Source organism: Argiope bruennichi, chromosome X2 (assembly GCF_947563725.1).
Source record: "Argiope bruennichi chromosome X2, qqArgBrue1.1, whole genome shotgun sequence".
Classification (NCBI taxonomy): Eukaryota; Metazoa; Arthropoda; class Arachnida; order Araneae; family Araneidae; genus Argiope; species Argiope bruennichi.
The window spans coordinates 125,565,543-125,587,742 of NC_079163.1; the positions used below are offsets into that span (position 1 = coordinate 125,565,543).

At 28.3% G+C, this 22,200-nt stretch overlaps 2 protein-coding genes across 3 annotated transcripts in view; one reads left to right on the top strand and one right to left on the bottom strand.

Moving 5' to 3' along the window:
* LOC129960518 (chitinase domain-containing protein 1-like) overlaps positions 1 to 21,799 on the top strand; it is a 45,529-nt gene extending 23,730 nt beyond the window's left edge. For both annotated transcript variants that reach the window (XM_056074000.1, XM_056074001.1), the window contains 4 exons: positions 8,455 to 8,553; positions 12,260 to 12,415; positions 13,323 to 13,400; positions 18,916 to 21,799. In XM_056074000.1, coding sequence (XP_055929975.1) covers positions 8,455 to 8,553; positions 12,260 to 12,415; positions 13,323 to 13,400; positions 18,916 to 19,069 — 487 coding nt within the window. In that variant the 3' untranslated portion in view covers positions 19,070 to 21,799. The remainder of the gene's footprint in view (positions 1 to 8,454; positions 8,554 to 12,259; positions 12,416 to 13,322; positions 13,401 to 18,915) is intronic.
* Positions 20,782 to 22,200, bottom strand: part of LOC129959874 (glutamate receptor ionotropic, delta-1-like) — a 97,089-nt gene continuing 95,670 nt past the window's right edge. Inside the window, exon 13 of the mRNA XM_056072769.1 lies at positions 20,782 to 20,846. Coding sequence (XP_055928744.1) covers positions 20,782 to 20,846 — 65 coding nt within the window. The remainder of the gene's footprint in view (positions 20,847 to 22,200) is intronic.

Sequence of the window (22,200 nt, forward strand, 5' to 3'; positions counted from 1 at the left end):
AATAAAATATTTACGATTTATGTCGCAACAGTATCTTACTTAGATTATTAAAAGTTGCTCAGGTATCCTTCATTTCCTGTAAATTAATCAAAGAATTTTATTTATAATTAGCCGCCTTTGGCGACCAGCCGGTTCGCCAATCTTAATGTTCTTTAAAATTTTAATAACTAAATATTTTATGCACACAATATTTTATTAACTTCTTCATCAAAATATTTTAAAACTTCAAATTTTGATAGTCATATAATTCACTCATAATATTATAAAAGCCTTCAGTCATAACGTAATATGTATCTCTCTAAGTTTCTGTTAGCTCCCGTAGAATTTATGCTTTAAATTAAAGTGGAAAGGATGAATCTGCAATTAATATAATAATATTTTTTACTGAAACAAAGCATTTTTTTTAAATAATATGATTACTGAAAACAGAGTCACTGAGCGTTTAAACTTTATGGGCACTAAAGAATATATATCTTAATTTATGTAATATCTCAAGAATTTGTCAACAAAATTTTCTCAGATTCATCATGAGCAGATCGATTAATTAACGATGTTTAATTTTAAATTCATCAAACACTAAGAAAATAATCGGTTGAAAACAGGTTAAAATAAACTACTTAAAAACGATATACTTAAAACTATAAGCATATACAAAAATATATAATTAACATAAATACAATTTAATTACAAAAGCACACAACTAACCTAAAAATAATTTAAATCAACTCTGAATCCATTGTAAACAATCAGAAGACAACGCGCATGCGTGAATTTTCAACGCCAGTTACGGTAACGCAAATGCGTGAATTTTTCTACGCCAGTTGGAATAACGCTGTGCAGATTAGAAATTCTTAATTTCCTTTATTCTGTTTTATTTTAATCTTCTGTTTTATTTTAATTTTCTGTTTTATTTTAAGTACTTCAGAATGAATCTGAAAGATCGATTAATTAATAATGTTTAATTTTAAATGCCTCAAACATTAAGAAAATAAACAGAATCGTTTGAAATAATCGGCTGAAAAATGTTAACCCTAGCCTCATTAGTGTTGAAAAAAAAAAAAAAAAACTGAAGCCTTACTCATTTAGCGGTGGGAAAATGAAAAGATTTTTTTGGCGGGAAAGTTAATTAAAATTCTAATTAAAAATTCAAAAAAAGGGACCCCAGGTGCACTTTCCCTACCTCCAAGGTATACATGTAGGAAATTTGGCAGCTGTAGGTTAAACAGTCTGGCCTGTAGAGCGCCAACACACACACACGCATTATGCTCGGCGAATTATTGGAACTTTTTTCGGATTCAATGTTAATTCTAATTTTTTTTTCTCTGATCACTTGAATTTTTTATTAAAATAATTGTCTATGATTCGAATGTATTTTTATCAATTCATAATTTAAACTGAGCATTGCTTTCATGTCTTGATTGCTTTAATAATCAACATATTGCATACATATGTATCTGCATATAATTGCCTTAATATTGTTTTTCTTTGGGAATTTAATACTTTTTAAATCCTTTAATTCAATCGAAAGATCGCTGGAAGTTTTATTACCGATTTGCGAGATCGAAAAGAACATAGAAATTTCACCAAAAGTTCCAAAATTCCATCCAGTTTCAAAACAGAAGTATATTAATATTTCGTTAACTGATCATGTGTATCTGCAAAAATTTGTAGGAAATGTTAGCTGAATTCAAATTTAATTTTCTTCAAGATGCACTATTTATTAAACCATAATCCAAATCTACTGCTGAAAAATAAAACAGAATTAAAAAAATGATTTTTACATTTATATATGTAGTATATATTTTTCAGAAACTTCAATTTTTTTAAAAGATCGTTCTTATCTAATATGTAAAATAAGTCATTAACTATCATGATGAAAGAAGTTCTGGTAATACACTCTTCGGCATCATACTTTTATACTCATCTATGTTTTTATTGTAAATTTTTACTCATTGACTATGCTTTTTTTCCATATTTTAAACAATGTAATTATTTCCAATTTCAAAAGAATTTAGGGCCGTTTAAAACTTCTAGGGGCTCTCAGGTAATCTCGAAGCCCCTTTTTCCCTTCAATTTTTTTTTCGATTCTTAATTTAATTTTTATTCAGTAGCTTTAGGTAACAAATTTTGAAAAATTGCTATTGCAAGTCCCTTTCTGAAAACTCCAATTCAATATTTCACATATAAAAAAAGTGCACAGTTGAAATGTGAAATTAACTTTAAGCAAAATATTAAAAAACAAAAGACAACTTTCTTTAATACATTCTAAATAATATTATAAAAGGAAGAATCTTTTTTTTATACTAAAAAGGTCCAAATTTTTTAGAACTATAAAATAGCATAATTAATAACTTGTAAGTTGTAATTAGGAATATTACTAAAATAAAGTCTCGAAGTTAATTTAATTAATACTTGATTTTGACTTGAATAAATTTGATTTCATGGGCTTTGTTATTAAATGAAATATAAAACTAAACTTTCTAAAACTGCTAAAAATTTTCAAGCGCTGAGGGGCTGTTTGGCAATTGCCAACTTTGCCTATTTAATAATCCTGCCCTTCTTCCCCCTTGATTAGAATTATTTAAATAATGTCTTGGATTGTTGACATAACAGCATTTCCCATATTGTAGATTTAAATCTCTTGAGGATTTGATTATATTTATTAGAAATGGCTTTAAGGGCACGCTTGGATGTGATCATTGATTCGGTCGTTCTTAAGCAATTTTTTTCCCCGAGAAGACAATATGCATGTTGCAGACATTTTGCTATGGAAAAATTCTGGTTTTCTCACAATGAGCTCATAGTTTGAAGAAGTCCAGTGGAGATCAATATAAGATTTCAACAGCAAATGATTTTAAAACATTAGTTTCTTTATTAAAAGAAATAAAGTCAGACTTCTGTTATTGCATTGCAGGAGAAACTCTTGCTGTAACATTAAAGAAGTTTTTAAAGAGATGTTTTATTTCCTCATAATTATATGAGTGAACATTCACTTTTATTTTTGTAATTTACTTTTAACCATAATACATGAAATATTGATTGAATCTTCAGTATATTTTTGTTATAGAAATTTATAATCGTGTTATTGAAATGAAATATTTTCTATTAATATATTGTTAAATAAAAAAAATTGCATTATAATACTTTTGTAACAGTTGTAATTTTTTTTCTCAAAATAGCCTAAAATTTTTGTGATTTTGTATTAAATTTGAAGGAACATTTAACAGAACGTTAATTCTATAATCCACAAACGTTCTATAATCCACAAAAAATAATTTTTTCTTAGACCACATTTATATTTTAAGATTACTGTCAAAGTAGCCTCTCACAAGGAATGTTCAAAATACTTAAAAATATTCCTACCATTATTTAGCATTAATTTACTATAAATTCATATATTACTAATATTAAATATCATTTACATAAAGAAATGCTTCCCATTTTCTTCTAATTTCAACAACAACAAAAAATACAGTTTGAAGATAAGGGATACAAAATGAAGTAAAGCAAATTAAACCCATTTTGTAGCATATGCAGTAGCTATTATATGTCAAGATTATTTAGTATTTAGTGTATTTCTTTTAATAAAAAAATAATCTTTTATTTAATGTTGATAGTTCATGAAACATATGGTATATCAGCGATTTTTAATTTACATAATATATATTTGAGAAATAGCCTTACACTGTTTTTATCTTCTTTGTGCTTTGTACTCGTACAATTTATTTTTCTATCTATATTGTATGCACATAATATTTATTTTTTCAATTATATCACAGATAAAATCAGCAATATTTTAAAATATAGGCATTAAAAAAAATGTAAAACATTTCTTCATTCTGAAGTTAAATCTCATTCGTAAATACAAAAAATATCAAAGAAATTATTACGAGCATACCTAATAATGAAACCTATTCATGGTGGAAAAATATACATAATCTTCTTATTCTGGTTACAACAATAAGAGGGGGAAAAAATGAAATATTCGTAACAACAAAACAAAAAAACAAGATGAAATACTCGTGCCATCTGTTTTCAGTTTCTTTTCAACAATGAAATGTTTTGTTGCAAAATACGTTAAAAATATTTCAAAAAATGTATTAAATATGAAAGGAAAAATTATATGGTAAAAAATTTGGTATCATTAAAAAGATAATTTTTTGAAAATTACTCCGAAAATCACTTTTCTACTCTCCAAAGTATATATTAGCCTAATTTGATAGGCATAAGTCAGACGATCTGGTTTGTATAGAGCCAGCACATACACACTGAAATAAACAGACATAAGCTTTTCCTTTTTGTTTAAGCATCAAAATTTAGTTAAAATACTAATACATTTTACCGCCAAATTCTCTTACAAGCAGATAACATGTTTATAGCAAAGCTAAACTAATCACTCCCTACCCAAAGATAACAATTTTCCAAGAGCTACGTATGATTTATTGGACGTTTATGACCCGTACGGGAATGTCTGTACGGATCTGTCCCACTACCTTAAATATCACCTAAGATATAAAAAAAAAATGCTAATTTCAAAAGAATATAATGACTAACGAAAATTAATATTCAAACCTGCGTTGCTTTTAGGAAGAACGATTCATAAGATTCTTCTGCTTAAGAATTAAAAAAAATAATAAGTAAATAAATCTTTATAATTTTTTTAATTGATTGAAAATTTCTTGGTCCTCCAAAAATATTCGAAGCTTTTTCAAAATTATGGCCCAAAAATTAATAAAATAAATAAATAAATAAAAATAAATAAATAAAATAAAAAGCTCGTTAGAAAATTTTTTGAATTAAAGATATCATCAGCAACAAAAAGATGCATTGATTGAAAATGTGGCATAAAGTTCATATTTTTTTAATACTTTTATATTTAATTTTAAATATGTTTAAAATATTGCCTTTCTTAACTATTTATGCGTATTTCAGATTCAGATGTGTGTCACTTGTTAGAGAGCCTTCTAAAATTAAAAAAAAATTTTAGATTCGAATTATATTTTAAAGGAATTCATTTGAATGAAACAATAACAATATGAAATTGTTCATGAATGTAATTACTCCTCGCTTCGCATAAAAGGGAATGTAATAAGAAACAATTAAATTTTTTTATTTTGTGTATTTTGAAACTTTTTGCGAGATATGTGAAAAAAAAATGGAAATTTTTGTTTGTTTTGTTTGAAACTTATATTGGAAAAATAAAATAATTAGTTTTATATTTTAGAAAGCCAATCTAAAATATTTAATTTCAGTCTAAAATTTTTAATTTTAGAATATTAGAATTTCTAAAATATTTTATTTTAGACTAACTATTCAAAATTATCCTGTCTATTCTTTATGATGCGTGCTAATACAGAAAAACGACTCGTTTTTTTTAAATTTTTATTTTTTTATTTCCTTAAGCGACTCTGAAATGTGTTGATATAATTTCCATTTTTTTTGACAAACATTCAGTTAAGAATAATATTTTCGCTTGAACATTACATTTGCAACAGTTGCGATCGAAAGCTGATTCAAACGTGAACAATATTATTTATATACGACGACAGACTATGCATTCTGACATTGTTACCCAATAAGGACGGCCTTAAGAGACGCGGGACCCAATTGGAAGCAATATTAAATACTTAATTTCCAGTTAACTTCCACCCAGAATATAAGAAATAAGTTTAATAATAATTAAAAAATGACACCTTTTAAGAAGCACATTGAATTAGTGAATAAAGAAATATATTTTTTTATTTTAACAACTTTTTTCTTTTTTAACCATTCTAATGTAAAGGTTAAAAGGTTAATGTATAATAATAGCAAATAATAGCAATGTATAATAATAACAACCAGACAAGCAAAGAGCTTAAAAAAAAGATTTGGGTTGCTAGCATATTTAGAAACTGATTTAAGAAATAGAATTTTCCATTATTTTTTTTTAACACTGAATCATATTTCTTAAAGTGTTGTCGATGCGTAAAATAAAATGTCACATTTGAATATTTTTTTTCAGAATTTGCATTTTGATGCGCCCAAAATTACGTCTCTTAAAAAATTATTTCTTTGGGAGGTGATATCCCCTCCCCTTTCACCATGTCCCTGAAATTTGTAGATCAGTTCACAAGCTAAAAAAATGAAAGTTTCGCATTATCAAAACTCTGCCACATCTAAAAATGGGTGCAGATTTTATTACAAAGATATACATTCTATTAATTACACACATTACGAATTCTATGCCAAAGTACATTAGGAACTGAAAAAGTAATGTATCTGAAACGCGTGATTTATGAAAATAAATAATTTTCTGGCTTAAATGAAAAAAAAAAAAATATTATTATTTAAATGACTTTGTTGAAAAGAGTTAAATCATATTATTATCAAAACTGCTATAAAAGACACGCACGCACACACACAAACTGTTTCCAAATTTAACCCGCACTGAATTTCCATTTGTCATTATTATGTCAATAGAATTCAAACAAAGGGGGAGGGGGAAACCTGTTTTTTCGCTTTTAAATATTTGAAAAATTTCTCTTCCTTTTTCTGGGAAGGGGGAAAAAAACAATGTAAAATAATTAAGTGTGGAACTTGATTAATTGGAAGATTCCACAAAAACTCGATTTATTCAAAAATTTAAACTAAGAAAAATCCTTCTAAAAGTGAACACGAGTAAACGATAAATTTTAAACAAAAATGGTGATTGGCATTGGCAAAAATGGCAACAGGTGATTCATTTATAATAATTAACAGTTCTAATAAATAGTATGTAACGAATAAATAAACTATGCAATTAAAAAATAATGAAATAATATTTATTGATAGAAATTTTAAGAAATTTATAATAATAAATGTGCTAGACTTACTTAAATTTTGAAAAAATTCAGATATTAAGAAAATTGTTGCCTTTTTTTATTGGATACATTGAAGCGCGTTCAAATGCGCGAAGACATTAAAGGCTTTAATAAATTATTTATTTGAAATCATTATGGGCATAAAATATGGCTGTACAATCTGTACTCTCATAAAACTAATCAGAATAAATTCGTCTTACAGACGATATTTATTCATTATGTTCTTAGGAAATCAAGAAACCTGAGGAAGAATTTGAATTGCCCAAGAAATTAGAAGTAAAGATTTTCAAATTAGCCAAGTTACGCAGTAAAAGTAATAATTTGACGCACCTTTTTTAAATAAAAGTTTAGTGCAGAAGTCTCTATACTCATATGTCACAGAATCAGAGGCATACCTGCATAAAATTTGCGCAAGAACAAATACTACCCCCCCCCCCTTTTTAAATTGCAATCGACATGTTTCATCTCCCCCTTGACATTTAATGTCAGACAGAGAAAATATTTAAACTACAATCAAACATAAAGAATAATATATGAAACGTTTTTGAAATTATATGATTTATATCAAATACAGCCTTCGTCGATCGGTTGTGTCGCCTATCAAATTAATTGTATTAATTATGTAATGTCAAGTAACTAAGTAACTTTAATTTACTTATTGGAATTATTTAATTTTCGGCATACTACAAGTATTAATTGCTAAAAAAAGTGAATGAAAAAAGCTGAACTGAATATTGATGCTAAAGCAAAATGTAAATGGCAACTATTAATGATTTAAGCATTTTCATTTAATTGTTATAAGAGCATTAAAGATAATGACTTCTGATATAGTTCTGATGCCTCTTCTGAAATCCAACTTTTCAGCTCCAATATATATATATATATATATATATATATTCATTTATTTCAATATTCATTTTGTCATTAAAACTCTCTCCTTAAACATTTACTAATGCTGGTAGTAAATGTATATCTATCCTCTTTTTATATTAGGATTTTCAATTTTGACATTGTTATCGTGCCTATTTCACTCTTACTTATAGATTTTTTAAAAATAACTTACTGTAAATAAGCTGCATTTCCACCTACTCTTTACGTTTCTACAATTAAATATTTTGTTACATATATGTTTTCTTCCTTTTTGCCTCTTTTTGATCTCATTTAGTAATTTAAAAGATTTTAAGTTATTTGATGTCGTTATGTCACTTCAATCTTATCTTATTTCAGAATTTATTAGATCATTCAAAACGTTTTTGACGTGTTACTACGATGATTTTTTTTTCTATTTCATTATCTCTTGTAAAGATATTCCCAGTTTTACTTTTAGGTGGCAGTTTACAATTTTAACATTTTTATTTTATAAGTTAGTACAATTTTAACATTTTCATCTAATTTTTGCCTAATTCTGTAGTGCTTTTTTTCCGTATGTAATAAAATAGTTTTCGACCATTTTTAGAAAAATTGTCCAATCAATTCGTTATCTATATATATATATATATATATCTTTTCCTATTAACTTGATTTTAATACTTTTGTATATATATATAATATAATATGCGTTGTGAATTCTTTCAGAGTTAGTATTGTTTCTAACTTTTTTTTTTGTTCAATTTAGGGAAGAGGGTACTATGTTTCACCGTCAAGACTTTGATAAACTGTCAAAACACGTGACTGCTTTTAGCCTCATGACTTACGATTTTTCTAATCCTGAAAGGTACAGTACTTTTATATATAATTTATTTTTTACCCTATTATTATTTTCTTTTTACTTTTCTTTCTAAAGACTTTAATTATTTTTTCATGCTACTAATATAATTAGCTGCTTACTTTGAGACTGTTGATTATTTTTTAGTAATATATAATAAACATACAACCCCCTGTAAAAATAAGAACAAAGGAGAAAGAAAAAAGACGGAAAAATATGGTAAACATATAAGAAATGCCTTGAAATTTGTTTATCATCGTCTGTACTTGGTATCGATGATATTCAATGTATGGCTTTTTTGTGCATTATATATATATATATATATATATATATATATATATATATATATATATATATATTAGTACGAATTTGTAATATTGTCACCCTCCGCATTTGGTTTACTAAATGGTGTCAAGTGGATGATTCCCTACCTTGGCGAGGAAAATTCCCAAACTACTGGGATTTTGATGATATTTCGATTGGGAGTAAAGATACGATGTCAAATAAACGAATGAAGATACGTTACGATGTCAGAACAACAGACCATCATTTTTAGAAGGGCGATCAAGTTTAGATGTACAACCCGAAGCGACGGAGAGATCCGAGCCTGAAACTGCAACAAAATTGGGAAGGACCTTATGTTATCTCCAAGAAGTCGTCTTGGGAGTTCCGATGTTGTCCAACACCAATCCATTCACGTCAATAGGCTTGCTCCATATGGAGCTACTGATCATAGCTCTAGGAAATGAGACTGACGAGATTTGCTGTCTTTAAAGAGGAGAGCAATGTTACGAATCTGTGATATTGCTTCCTTACACTGTTAGTTTTAGGGTTCGAAAGAAATCTTTACATATATTTTAATGGATGCTGAACTGATGCCAAGTCAACATCACCCCCCCCCCCCAGACTTATTGACAAACTTGACGACATTCCCGACACTACTGGAATTTTGGCGTTATCTCGATTAGAAGATAAGATACGTTGCCCTTCTAGAAGCTTCTTTGCTTTGTCAAGGAGACTGGGAAAATCCGTGAGACAGACTTCAAGCCAATAATCGATCTTTAGAGTGTTGATCACCTGCCAGTTCTCTTTGAGCAGCTTGTGGTTTCACATTTTAATAACGGTTTGCTACTTTTGTGTTATTGCTTTCTGCAAATGTTATTTTATTGATGCTTCGCCTGTGATTTGTTACATGTATTTCATAAGTGTTTTTGTAGAATAAAGGTCGTCATTTGTTAATGAGCCTGTCCGACTTTTTACTGTGCATCCACTGGACGGATGTTCCGTAACAAAATGCTACAAAACGCATGCTCAGAAATATTGCATACCTTTTAATAATGTGAGAGGATAAAAATATCTAATTGCTTTGTCGGTGTTCTTATGGATAATGGCGATTTATGTTATGTGATTATTGTTGATATTTTGTAAGGTTATTGTAGCCATTCTGATAAAATACTTTATTGTGAATTTAGTATCATTTAAAAAAAGAATACGTTACTGGATCAAACTGGTGCTGGGTGAATATTTTTTTTTGTACTTGTCTATGATCATCTTGGAAATTTGGCTACAAAACCCCTAAAGTGTCAAATCGAGGGAATCAAATTAGAACAGGGCTCTTTAATAGCTCTTAAAGCGGATATATTCTTAATCTGAAGTGCAAATATAAAGAAAAGAAAGTAAGAAGAAGAAAAAGAAATTGCAAGTGCAGCATTTCGAAAAGGTCCGTGAAGCTCATGGGATCAGGCAAAACTAAAGGAATGAAAGGTTTTTACAGTAATTTACAATTAAAAAGCCTTTATTACTTATATGCTTATACATCATAATTTTCCATTTTCCTTTTATTCTCTTTATCTTTTGAAATTCTCTATGAAATTAGTCATTAATTTAAAAAAATACATATACAAAAATATATATTGCCATTTTTTCACTGGTTTAAAATAATTGTAAATTTCTTAAATATCCTAGCAAAAACTATGAGTAATTGTAGGATTTAAAAAAAAAATTACTGAACGATGACGGTTTGAATACTAGTAAGATATAATCATTCTTCATTTTGAAATTTAAAATGTAAAGTGCTTTTGCTATTTAAAATTTGTATAATATCATTGTTAAGTATGTTAAATTGCTGCTTCTGATCATTAAATTATTTTCATTACTTTGTTTTTTTTTTTGTATTTTGAAAATTATTGATTCGATCCATAATAGGTAAATTTAGAAACATATCCGCAATGAACTTGTTGATATATAAACTTACTGATATTTAACCTCTGCTTTTTGGAGAGTTCTAGCCTGAAATTATACAAAGACGAGATGCTAATGCAAATAAAATAAATAATAATAAAAAATAACTTGATTGATTTTTATGTTTTCTAATGACTGTTGATAAATTTTGAGAGCTATCTTCTTTGTTTATTTCATTGTTTTCGCAATTATCTGCTTTATTTGTATTTGTGAAAGAGTGAAAATATAATTTCAAGCGCAAACAAGCAACATTTTACTATGCATTCTTGTATGGCTTATGTAAACCTATCATTCAAATATTAACAAACTCCGATGCACAGCTAAGTCTTTGAGGCTGTGCTTTATATTTTCATTGTTTGTCATCTGTAAATAATTCCCATTAACAGATTCTTCCGTTTGATGGGAATGTTGCTCTTCTTGTTCCGTTAAATGCCAAATTTATCTAGAGATGATGTTGGTTAAATTTGATTCAACTTTATTATGTTTGTTACAGTTTTAAATAACTTAGTATAAATATTTGAGATATGAAAGTTTAAAATATTTTGGAAAACTTTGGATGCGCCATTAGCTAAATTATATACATATTATCAAAGGGAAAATTAGCATCAATCTTCTTCGGCTTGAAGATTGAAAAAATATGATTTAAAATTATTTATTTGAATATGGATATCGTTTAAAATACGTTCGCAAATAGTAAAGATTTTTATTGGCTGAAAAAAAATATACTGTCGGTTTATTTTTAATGAATTAACCTGAAAAATTAAATGTTATACTATTCATGTCATTTTGTTTTGTAATGAAAATGAATGTTCTAGCATTCCATCCACGGACTTGTAAAGTAACATTTATTTTAATTTCACCTTGAACATTACAAAAAATATAATTTCTTGATATTAACAGTATTGTAGCATACAAACCTCACTCCAAAAAATTATTTCAAGGTAAACAAGGTACTAGAATAGATATATTGTTTTAGGTGAACAGAACGGTAGAGATGGCAATTTGGATTATTCTAAATGTTGTGCGAAAAAAATATGAGAAGGCTGTATTACTTTATTAACACTCATATTCATAGTATGTGATATTGCTTTATATTATGAATAACAAAATTAGGTCTTTAGATCGGTTTCATTAAATTTTTCATATTTATTGATTGTTGGTTCTGTTATTTTTTTTAAAAAAAAGTTTACATTTTTTCCTTTAGCGCGATGAAATTATTTTGTACTATTCTCCAATTATTCTTGAAACACATCTGTTGAGATGTGAATGTGGTACAGGTATAGTTGTTTCCTTTGCTGATGCATTTACATTTGAATCTTCTTTTATTTATTCATGCGCATGTTTGCTGTTGTTCTGTTATACTTTCATGAAATTGGTATTCGTAATTTGTAATTTTGTATAATTAAAATGATAATTTTATTATTTTTATTTTCAAAAATTAACTTTCCGATTTCGTAAAATATTTTTAAAATAGGCCAGGTCCAAACAGTCCTGTCCCATGGCTTCGTCATTGTGTAGAAGCTCTTGTACCGGAGAGTTATAGTACAGATAGACAAAAACTGTTGCTTGGTCTGAACTTTTATGGCTATGTGTACTGGAAGTTTGGCGGAAAACCTATTGTCGGGCATGAGTAAGCATTGATTTTTTTTAGTTAATACGTTTCCTTTGTAACATATGTAAGAATTACTTCATTATTGATACTTTATACTGATACTTTTTATATAGACACTTTTTTTGATATATTGATACTTTTTTTGCCAGTGTAGATATATCTGCCAACCAGTCTATATATACCAATGGATAAAATATCATTTGTAGGTACAGTATCTATAAATAAAACATTATTTACAGACAGAATGCGCGAACCACTGGTTTTTGTTTGATCATTGCTGTAAAGCAACAATGAGTTCAGTTAATACTTTCAAAGTTGGCCTTCCAGGACCTAATGGAATTTTTGTTAGTGTAATAGTTAATGCCCCAGATTGTTCCTTTTATGTCAGATTTTCAGGGGCATGTTATACTTTGCTAGAAGTTAAACCAAAAGATGCTATTGGATATAGTCAAATATATCGGGACTGCTGAATGTAGTATAGCAAAACACTTATTAGAAAATAGTTTACAATAAGCATGTTTGAAAAAGTAAATAAAGTAAGTAATTTCTATTTTTCTGCATGATGAAGTCTTTATTTTTGAATTTCACTTCATTTAGAATACAATTGATTCAATCTTTTATCAAATCGATTATACTTTATTTTTTGTAGATTTGTTTTTAATTTATATATAATTTGAAATTTATGCAAAAGAAACATAAGATTTCCTTTTAATCTTTAGCTTATGCCTATTAAACATGACCTATTAAAAATGAATATGTGAACATTTTTTGTATCATGGAAGATCTTAACACTTGACTAATAATAGTTTATGCACTATTTTTCACTGTATAAAGATGCAGTTCATTCAAGTAATGAAAATTATCCTATTTTAAATAAAAAATAGGATTCAACTTTTTTTTGTTTTGTTTTGTTTTTTACTTACAGGTATCTTTCTATCCTAAAACAACACAAACCTAAATTTGAGTTCGACGATTTTAATGGAGAACATTCGTTCACTTATAGGTTAGTATATATTTATTTTATGAAAATTTAATTATAATGTGTAACATATTTTATTTAATGCTTTTTTAGATCTGATATTTTTACTTTTTTACGGGATAAGCCTTTTTTTCTTTGAAATTGTATTAATATATTACCTTTGATTTCTAAGAAATCCTTTAATTAATCCTCTCCAAATTTGGTGATTGTTTTCTATAATCGGTCACTCTAATTTTCCATTGCATCTGAATTATTATCTTTGAAATTGTATTAATATATTACCTTTGATTTCTAAGAAATTCTTTAATTAATCCTCTTCAAATGTGGTGATTGTTTTCTATAACGGGTCACTCTAATTTTCCATTGAATCTAAATTATTATACAGATTAAATTCATTAAAGTTGAAGTATTTTTTCTATCTTATTTATGACAAAAATACTGGAATTTTTTTTGCAATCATATTTATGGTACATAATTCAGAATAAATTGCAGCTTCAGAAGTTATTTGTTTCATTGACAATTTTCACACATACATAATTTCATCAACTATTTTAGAGAGGCCTTTAGAAATTTACTTTTTAATTTACAACAGTTAAACAAGCTTCCCCTTTTTGTTAACCGTGTGAAATAGTGTAGGAATGTACTGTTTTGAAATTTAGTTGATTTTCAAGTGATCATTTGTTAAATTAGGAACCTAAATAAATAAATAAAAATTCATACATGTGGAAAATGCTGAAAGATAGATACATAAAGGATGAAAAGAAAGAAAAACAATGTTTGCTCAGAACTCAATGAAAAAAGTGAATTAATTTCAGTGATAAAATGCCTTGTGACAAAGCAAAAAATTCTCTATATTTTCACCTTGAGTTCGATTCTGATATACCGAATGATGGTATTATGCCATTCAAACGCGTTTATTTGAAAGCAAAAAATAGTTGGGAATCTCCAACATTCTCCAATTCGAAACCTTCCAGAATTATAATTTTGAAATTTTTTTTAACTGTCTCCAAGGATCATCTGTTCCCTTTATAGTGATTGTCATTTGACAAACCGCTGAAAAACTTTTCTTTTAGCTTTAATAGCCCAGCGTATGTATTTATAATCATTAACTTTCTCTCAACATTAATGGTATTAATGGTCATGTTCTTTAGTGCAGTATCCATAAATAGTTTTACAGTGATCAAGACACCTTTTGAAAGTTTAAAATCATTAATTTTAGACAAATGAAATATCAAAATTAATCGTGAACCAAATTGAACTTTACAAAATATACTTTGTAGTTGTGAAAATTTCATATATGTTGTTGATGACTTACTAAAATATACTTGAAGACCAATAGCAAGATAACAATTTTATTTGTTTTTGTGGGTTTAACATATTAATATTCAGTGCCGTAACCCCCCCCCCCAAGTGTGAGGGAAAATATCGATTTTTTTTCTATATATTTGAAATTTTTGAAAACTGAAAAGTTAAACTTTTATAACAATATTTTTATATTTCCCCTTTAAAGCTAAGAAATTTTTATCTGAATGGAATTAAAATTAATTTTTCATTAATTGAAAATAATATCTGCAAATGCATCGATGATAATCAGACTAGATAACATTAAAATAATTTCAGATAACATGTAATTTTTGATTTCACAGAATTAAAGATGAATAAAAAATAACATAATAGCTCACATCAACGAGACATTTATCGAAAAGAATTTTCATTTCTTTAAAGTATATGAAGCTGTTTTAATTGTTAAAAAATTGATCAACCATAACTAGAAAAAACTGATGAGGTAGTGAGAAAAGTTAATGAGTATTGGGTGCATTTGTTATCCCATGGCAGCGCAGGCTATATATCCCCTTCCCAATTTCCAGAATCTGATACTTTTGTATTGATTTCAATTTTAATTTGTGTATAATCAGTTTTAAGTAGTTATTTTTTGACAAATTTAAAAAATAAACATTTAATTTCGGATCATTTTTGAGAAAATTAGATTCAATATCTCGCCCATAAAAACACTTCGAATTTAAAATTCAAAATTAATTTTAAACAAGGCTGTTAAAAACATAGCAAAACTTTTTTAACGCTATCCAAATGATATTTAAATATAAAAGCGGTCAGCTTTGAAATTATAAAACGACATAGCTTGATAGGATTATGAAGCAGTGTAATATGAAACTTGCAAACGTTAATTATTTTGAAATGCTATTAGAATAACGTTTCAGAATTTAAATGATACCTGATTTTATTTGAACTAGCTCAAGCTAAGAAATAAATTTCTCCAAAAATGCCCCCCCCCCAAAAAAAAAGTCTGAATTTGTCGAAGGTCCTTAAAGCTGTGGAGCCCTTAGGCAGTTAGCTACTTTGCTTACTTTTTTAATGCGGCACTGCCTCGAGACTCCTAATGTCTAGTTTTGCCTTGTTAAGATTTTTAAAATTGTATTATTTGCACCATAACTCTTATTATTCTTTTAATGTTTCTCATTAAATTGTTAATTTCAATAATTATTAATTAGTAACTGAATATTTTTTTAATATATAGTTTCTGATATTAAAAAGTTTAAAAATCTATTATAATATAATTATTGATGTATTTATAAATTTCCTAGAAGAATTTAATATTCATAGTTAATATGCACTTCTCTAAAAATTAAAAAAATCACTTTATTATTTGAAGAAATACATATGCACCTATCATCTTTTTTAAATAATTGAAGTTTCTTTGTAATCCTACAAATATATAACACTAGAAAATTCGACTTACAAAAATGTGTTTGTAATAGTCAAAAAGCTGTCTAAAGTTTAAAAAATGTGAATATTTGAAAAAGAATTAAAAAATTGTTTTTCTTGGAATTTTAATGCATTATGAATAGGTAGAAGAGCCAACATTGCCATTCATTGATTCTGAACATATCTTAAATAAATTTTTTAAAAAAAAAGAGTAGGTAAGTAATGGTTTTACTCTGATAAAATACGGGGACTGGAACTTTAATATTGGCAATATTGCTGTAAAAATAAGTAAACCACGCAACAAAACCAAAGAATGTCACGCACACCACACGTTAGCTACATACCTACCTGACCTTTCAGCAAAAAAACTCGCCCTTCCTACGTCACGCGCATGCGGAGTGACGCGAAGAACTGATCCTTGTATTAGCTTACGGTCTAAAGTAAGTGTTGTCAGGATGTTTTCAAAACAAGAACAACGAAGTTGAATAGAAATTGAATGTGCCATAGGTCGTAAAGCACGACAATGTCATCTAGGGCTTCCGGGAAATCTGTTTTGCCTTACAGAACTGTTGCAAGATGGGTAAAGGCCTTCAATGAAGGACGCCAAAATGTGGCAGATATACATCGGTCAGGTAGTCCTAGTGTGAGCGAAGCAGAAGTGCATGCTGTTGCCGCACTAATGGATAGTGATCGATGCCACAGCCTTCGTGAGCTGGCCCGACAGACAGGATTTACGCATACGACTGTGCTGCACATTCTGAAGGAACGCCTAGGCATGAGAAAAATTGCTTCACGATGGGCTCCACATCATTCGACGGAAATGCAGAAATGGCTACGATACGATGCTGCTCGAACCCACCTGGAGCGCTATGAGCGCGAAGGAGAGGCTTTTTTACGCCGTATCATTACGCTGGATGAGACTTGGGGCAGATCGTACCAGCCAAAACTGAAACTCTAATCAAAAGAATGGCGTCATTACGGGTCACCACAAAGTCCGAAATTTCTTCAGAACCCCGGCAATGCGAAAGTAATGCTGATTCTCGTGCACAACTGTGATGGTGTCATCCTAACGCATACCGTTCCCCCACAGCAGACCGTTCAATGCGCAGTATTACTGCTCATTTTTGGAGCACCATTTCAGACCAGCTTTGAGAAAAAACGGCGGCATTTTCTACAGAACGTCCTTATCAATTTGCATGACAATGCTCGGCCGCATGCAGCACAAGCTGTGACTGATTTGCTCGATCGATGGGGCTGGGAAGACCTTTACCATCCACCATACTACCCAGATTTAAGTCTTTGTGACCTTGACTTAATTCCTAAGATGAAGGAGCCACTTCGTGTCATTCACTTCAAAACTGTTCTAGAGATTCTTGCAGCAGTAGACCGGTCCATTCGAACTATCAACAGAACAGGCGCTGCTACAGGTGTTCTGCGACTTCCAAATCGTTGAAAACGGATTTTACACAATGCTGGCGACTACATTGAAGGACTGTAAAACATGGTGACATGAATCACTTTTGTATTCCATGTAAATAAATAGTTGCCACTATTAAAGTTCCAACCCTCGTAAAAATAGCTTAAGCAATATGAGAAAACGAACACTTATAATAATAATAATAATAATAGTAAAAAATGCAAGGTGCAGTCATTTTTTTAAAGTTAATTTTTTTCTTTATTATATCATTTTATTCTTTCACATAATTATATTATTTGAGACAAGTCATTTTAAAATTATAATGACAAACCAAAATTTCTTCAGTTGTCTTCAGTTACAGCCTATTTATTTCGTCCTACATTTAGTTTACATTAGGGAAAATATTCTCTCTACATTTGTATTGTGGGCTGGAATGGAAAATACAAATTAACATTTTTATTACGCATAACATCTGATTAATATACTTTGTATCTGCGAAACACTCCAGCCATTTCTCTTACATACTCAATTTCATAGTTGCTTCGCAGTTTTAGATGGTATTACCTTTTTCTAAATAATCTTTTTTTCTCAGAGACGGCGGCAAAAATTTTCCGATGGGGGGGGGGAAGACATTTCTGACGGGGAGAAGGTAGCATTATTTTTTTAACTGGTCGAGTTTTTTTTCAGGCTGAGTACTGTTTCAAAGATTTATTTTGCAGTATCTCGAAATGTGGAAGAACAACTATGATGACGTATTGAGATGTCATAATCATTCAAATGAAACAAAAACTTCAAAATCTGTACAATGGTTGTGGATGGGAATTTTTGGATGGATTTTCTCCATAGACAATGCCCTATAAAATAGTTTTTTTTTTCGTTTTCTTTTTAAAATGGAGGGTAAAAGAGGCCAAAAATGACCATTTATGATATATCTAGAACAGTGGCTATTTTTTTGCAAAGGCGGTCGCTTCGTGCCTCGATATCTATAAGGACTTATAATGAATCTGAAAGGGAGGGGGTGGAGAAAAGGAAAATTGTGGACCTTTAAACGTTTCCTAATATTTTATATTCTGACACTGATAAATCTAGTTTAATAATAATAGCAATTATGAAAACGGCCATGTCAAGTTAAAAAGTGTCGAGAAGAATAGCTAAGAGAACCTATTTGATTTAATTCGTTATTAATGGCGTTTTCAAGTTAATATATTTTCAATAAATAATATGTTTTGTATTAATAGCATTAATAAAAAAATAATAATAATTGTCATAAACAATTTTATATTTTTCAGAAATTAACCAAACATACATTTTACAGTATCTTTTATACAAAATATGAATTTCTTACATGTATGCTCATTACACAGATGCCACTATTAATCGGATTTTTATTTTTAACAGGACTGAGGAGAATGGATTTGAGAAAGAATATGAAGTGTATTATCCTACTCTTTATTCCATAAAGCTCCGCATTGAACTAGCAAGAGAATTAAGAACCGGAATAGCTATATGGGAGACAGGACAAGGCCTAAATTACTTCTACGACTTATTGTGATTGTTTTTTATTTCTTGAAACGGATATAACTGTTTTAAAAACAGAAATATCGTTTTATTTATACATGTCAAATAATACTATTGTGTTGAAAACCAATTATTTCGAAGACCCTTAAGTTTATAATTTTTTGGTAATCGTATAGAGCTGCTTACATGCCAAATATATTGACTCTCAAAATAAAAAGTGGGGAGTGTTTATTAATTATTATTTATTTATAGAAATTCAAACTATGAATTTAATATTTTAAATTATTTATATTTAAAAATTCGCCTTTTGGATTGAAATAAATATTGTAGATTATATTGCTGCAGATCTAGACTGTGTTTAAGGATGAGTAAAAACATATGAGAGAATATATGTAGTGTTGTAATTCATCCGATTATGAACATTTCATGAGAAAGAGGATGGAATTTTTGGCTTATGAAAGAGAAAATTACAAAATAAAATTATGATTTTAGCTTCAAATAGTTTTTATTACAGCAAAACTTACTCATTGACTTTTTTTACTTCCCAATTTTTAAAAATCGTGTATTTATTGTTCGTTCATTATTTAAATTCATTATTACTAGTTTACTTAGATTCGCCGATTAGCAACAGGAATAATTCCTCAAAGTCAGTTGTTATTTAAGTTTTGTCAAGATGGTTTGTTCTGAAGTTTTTATAATAGTCTTATTATAAAAACTAGGGATATAATATTTATGGAATGAATTTCAATGGGTCCATCATGTTTATCTTTAACAGATCGAGAGCATCAAATGGGTGAAGTAAGCAACTATTTAAAAGTTTGAGACCTCCAGTTTTATTTATAGTAATTAAATTTTGTACTTCCCTTTTATTTACTAGGGTCATATACTCGTACTTATTCAAATTGAAATCAAGTACCTTGTAACTTTCAGATAATTTATTCTTATAATTTTTTCATGTTTCCAAAAATGCATGCAAATCAATGTGGTTCAGTTTTTTTACAATTGAGTGAATTGACTTGTAGGCCAAGAATTCTGAAAAATTTTCCCTTGCTGTTTTAAAGCAAATAAAGATAAATTGAAACAATAGTTCAAAGAACATATCCATTTGTTATTTAAAAACTGTTTACAAAAGTTAAAATTAGTAAAAATGTCTTGTATTTGATGAGAAAGGGACAGCCTTGAGTTTTTGCATCATCTAAGAACTCCTATGAAACTTTATCCGACCCAGCTGTTTCCTCTTATTATATTTCCACCTATAAGATTTAACAGATGGTGATCTACATTATTCTGAAACAGAGTTTACTTACATAAATAAGATCCAATTTTGAATCTTCGTTAAAATTGCATTCATTATCATATGACATAGGGTTTGAACTTTTCTTAATTTTTATATATTACATTTTAAATCAATTATGACTTCTATATTATTATGACTTCTATTTATTAGTTATAAATTTTCTAAAAATTTCATTGTGAAAAGCATAATTTATATGAATCTGTGCCCTTTCTTTATCAGATTTGAATCAAACGTATGTTGAAACTTTTTTTTCCCCTGTAAGTGACTTGATTCCAACAGTACATAGGGGTGTCTCTAAATAACACCTAAATGAGTATTATAATTATCAACCATCAAAATTTATTTTCTCCCTCAAGTACAATTTCATAACATATTCATATTTTTGTTTTCAAAAATGACTGACTTTGAAATTGTTTGTTCATAGTTCTATAGGATTCTACAAGACTGGATTAAGTCCTGTAGATTCCTATAGGCAATCCAGGTTTTGGACTCTCTTGCCTTCCTCCTTTTCGAACTTAAAAAAAAAAGAAAGATATGTTTATTTTATTTTAGTTTCATCTCTTTATAAAATGCTTTTAAATAACAAATATAACAAACTGAAATTTAAAAATAAATAAATATTTGTTGCCTTCAAGAGAGTTGGTTTCAGTTTCTTGTTTACGGAAAATTGAAGTTTAAATTCAAACAGAATTAAGAAAAATGGCAAGAAATTACAATTTTTTAATACAATTTAAATGCTCTAATGTAAACAAGGTTGTTTACTTATGATTCAATCTGCCACTTTCAAAATTTTCAAGAAATTCTAAACGATATGAAATGTAAGCAATAATTGATTTTAATTTGAATAAATTCGAGCCCACTGCTGTTGTAAATCAAATGAACGGACATTATTATACTTAAAAAAATGTAAAATAACAAGCAACATGAAAAATGAGGCCCCACACTTGGCATTTGCCTATTTAATTATTTGACCATGCTTGCAAATATTTATTTTTAATGCTGTTTTACTGCAGCTAATAATTATGTTCCTTTATTTAAGGCACAATCATATTAAATGGTTATCTGTTATTATATTTTTGCATTCAGATGTAAATAAACAAAAAAATTCCATCAGTATAAAATGACATTTTTACTGTAACTTTCTCTCCAATGAGGAGTCTAATTGTACTTATTTCCATGAAATGACTTTGTAGATTCAGCATCTGATTTTTTATTATTTAGTTGCATTAAAACTTATTACAAATAATCAGTAGGAAGAAAAATGAAAGATCTATCAATTACTTTGACACTTAAACATAAAGGACGATTGATTAAGGAGTTCATAGATTTGGCAGTTGAGTAGATGAATTGCAGAATTTGAATTGGCTTCAAAGTTCTAAATAACTTTTCATATGATGCATTTTTAATGCAATTTTAATGTATTGTATGTATTTCCACTTTTAATAATAAAAGTGAAGTTGATGTGAATGATTTTGTGTTTCATTCCATATTTTTAGGGCGTAATCTTAGTAATTAAAGAAGAAATTATTTTAGAAAAAACACACATTAAAATGCATTTTGTTGGTTTATATTATAGATTTCTTGGTGACAAATTTTATTCATTCGTTATTGCCTGTCTTTCTAGTTTCGTCCTATGTAATTTTTTATTGAATAAAAATTGGGCTGGGAAAGAGAAAGGTATATATTATTTTTTGAATTTTACAACAGCTCTAAAATACCCTTGTTAACAAAATTTATTTTTTATTTAGTATAGATTTCTTTGAAGTTTTCTATTTTAGTGCGACTGAAAATGCTGTTGAAAACCAGATGAAATGATCTCCCAAAAACTTTCTAGCATACTCTCTAATATAGGTGAATTTATATGTTAG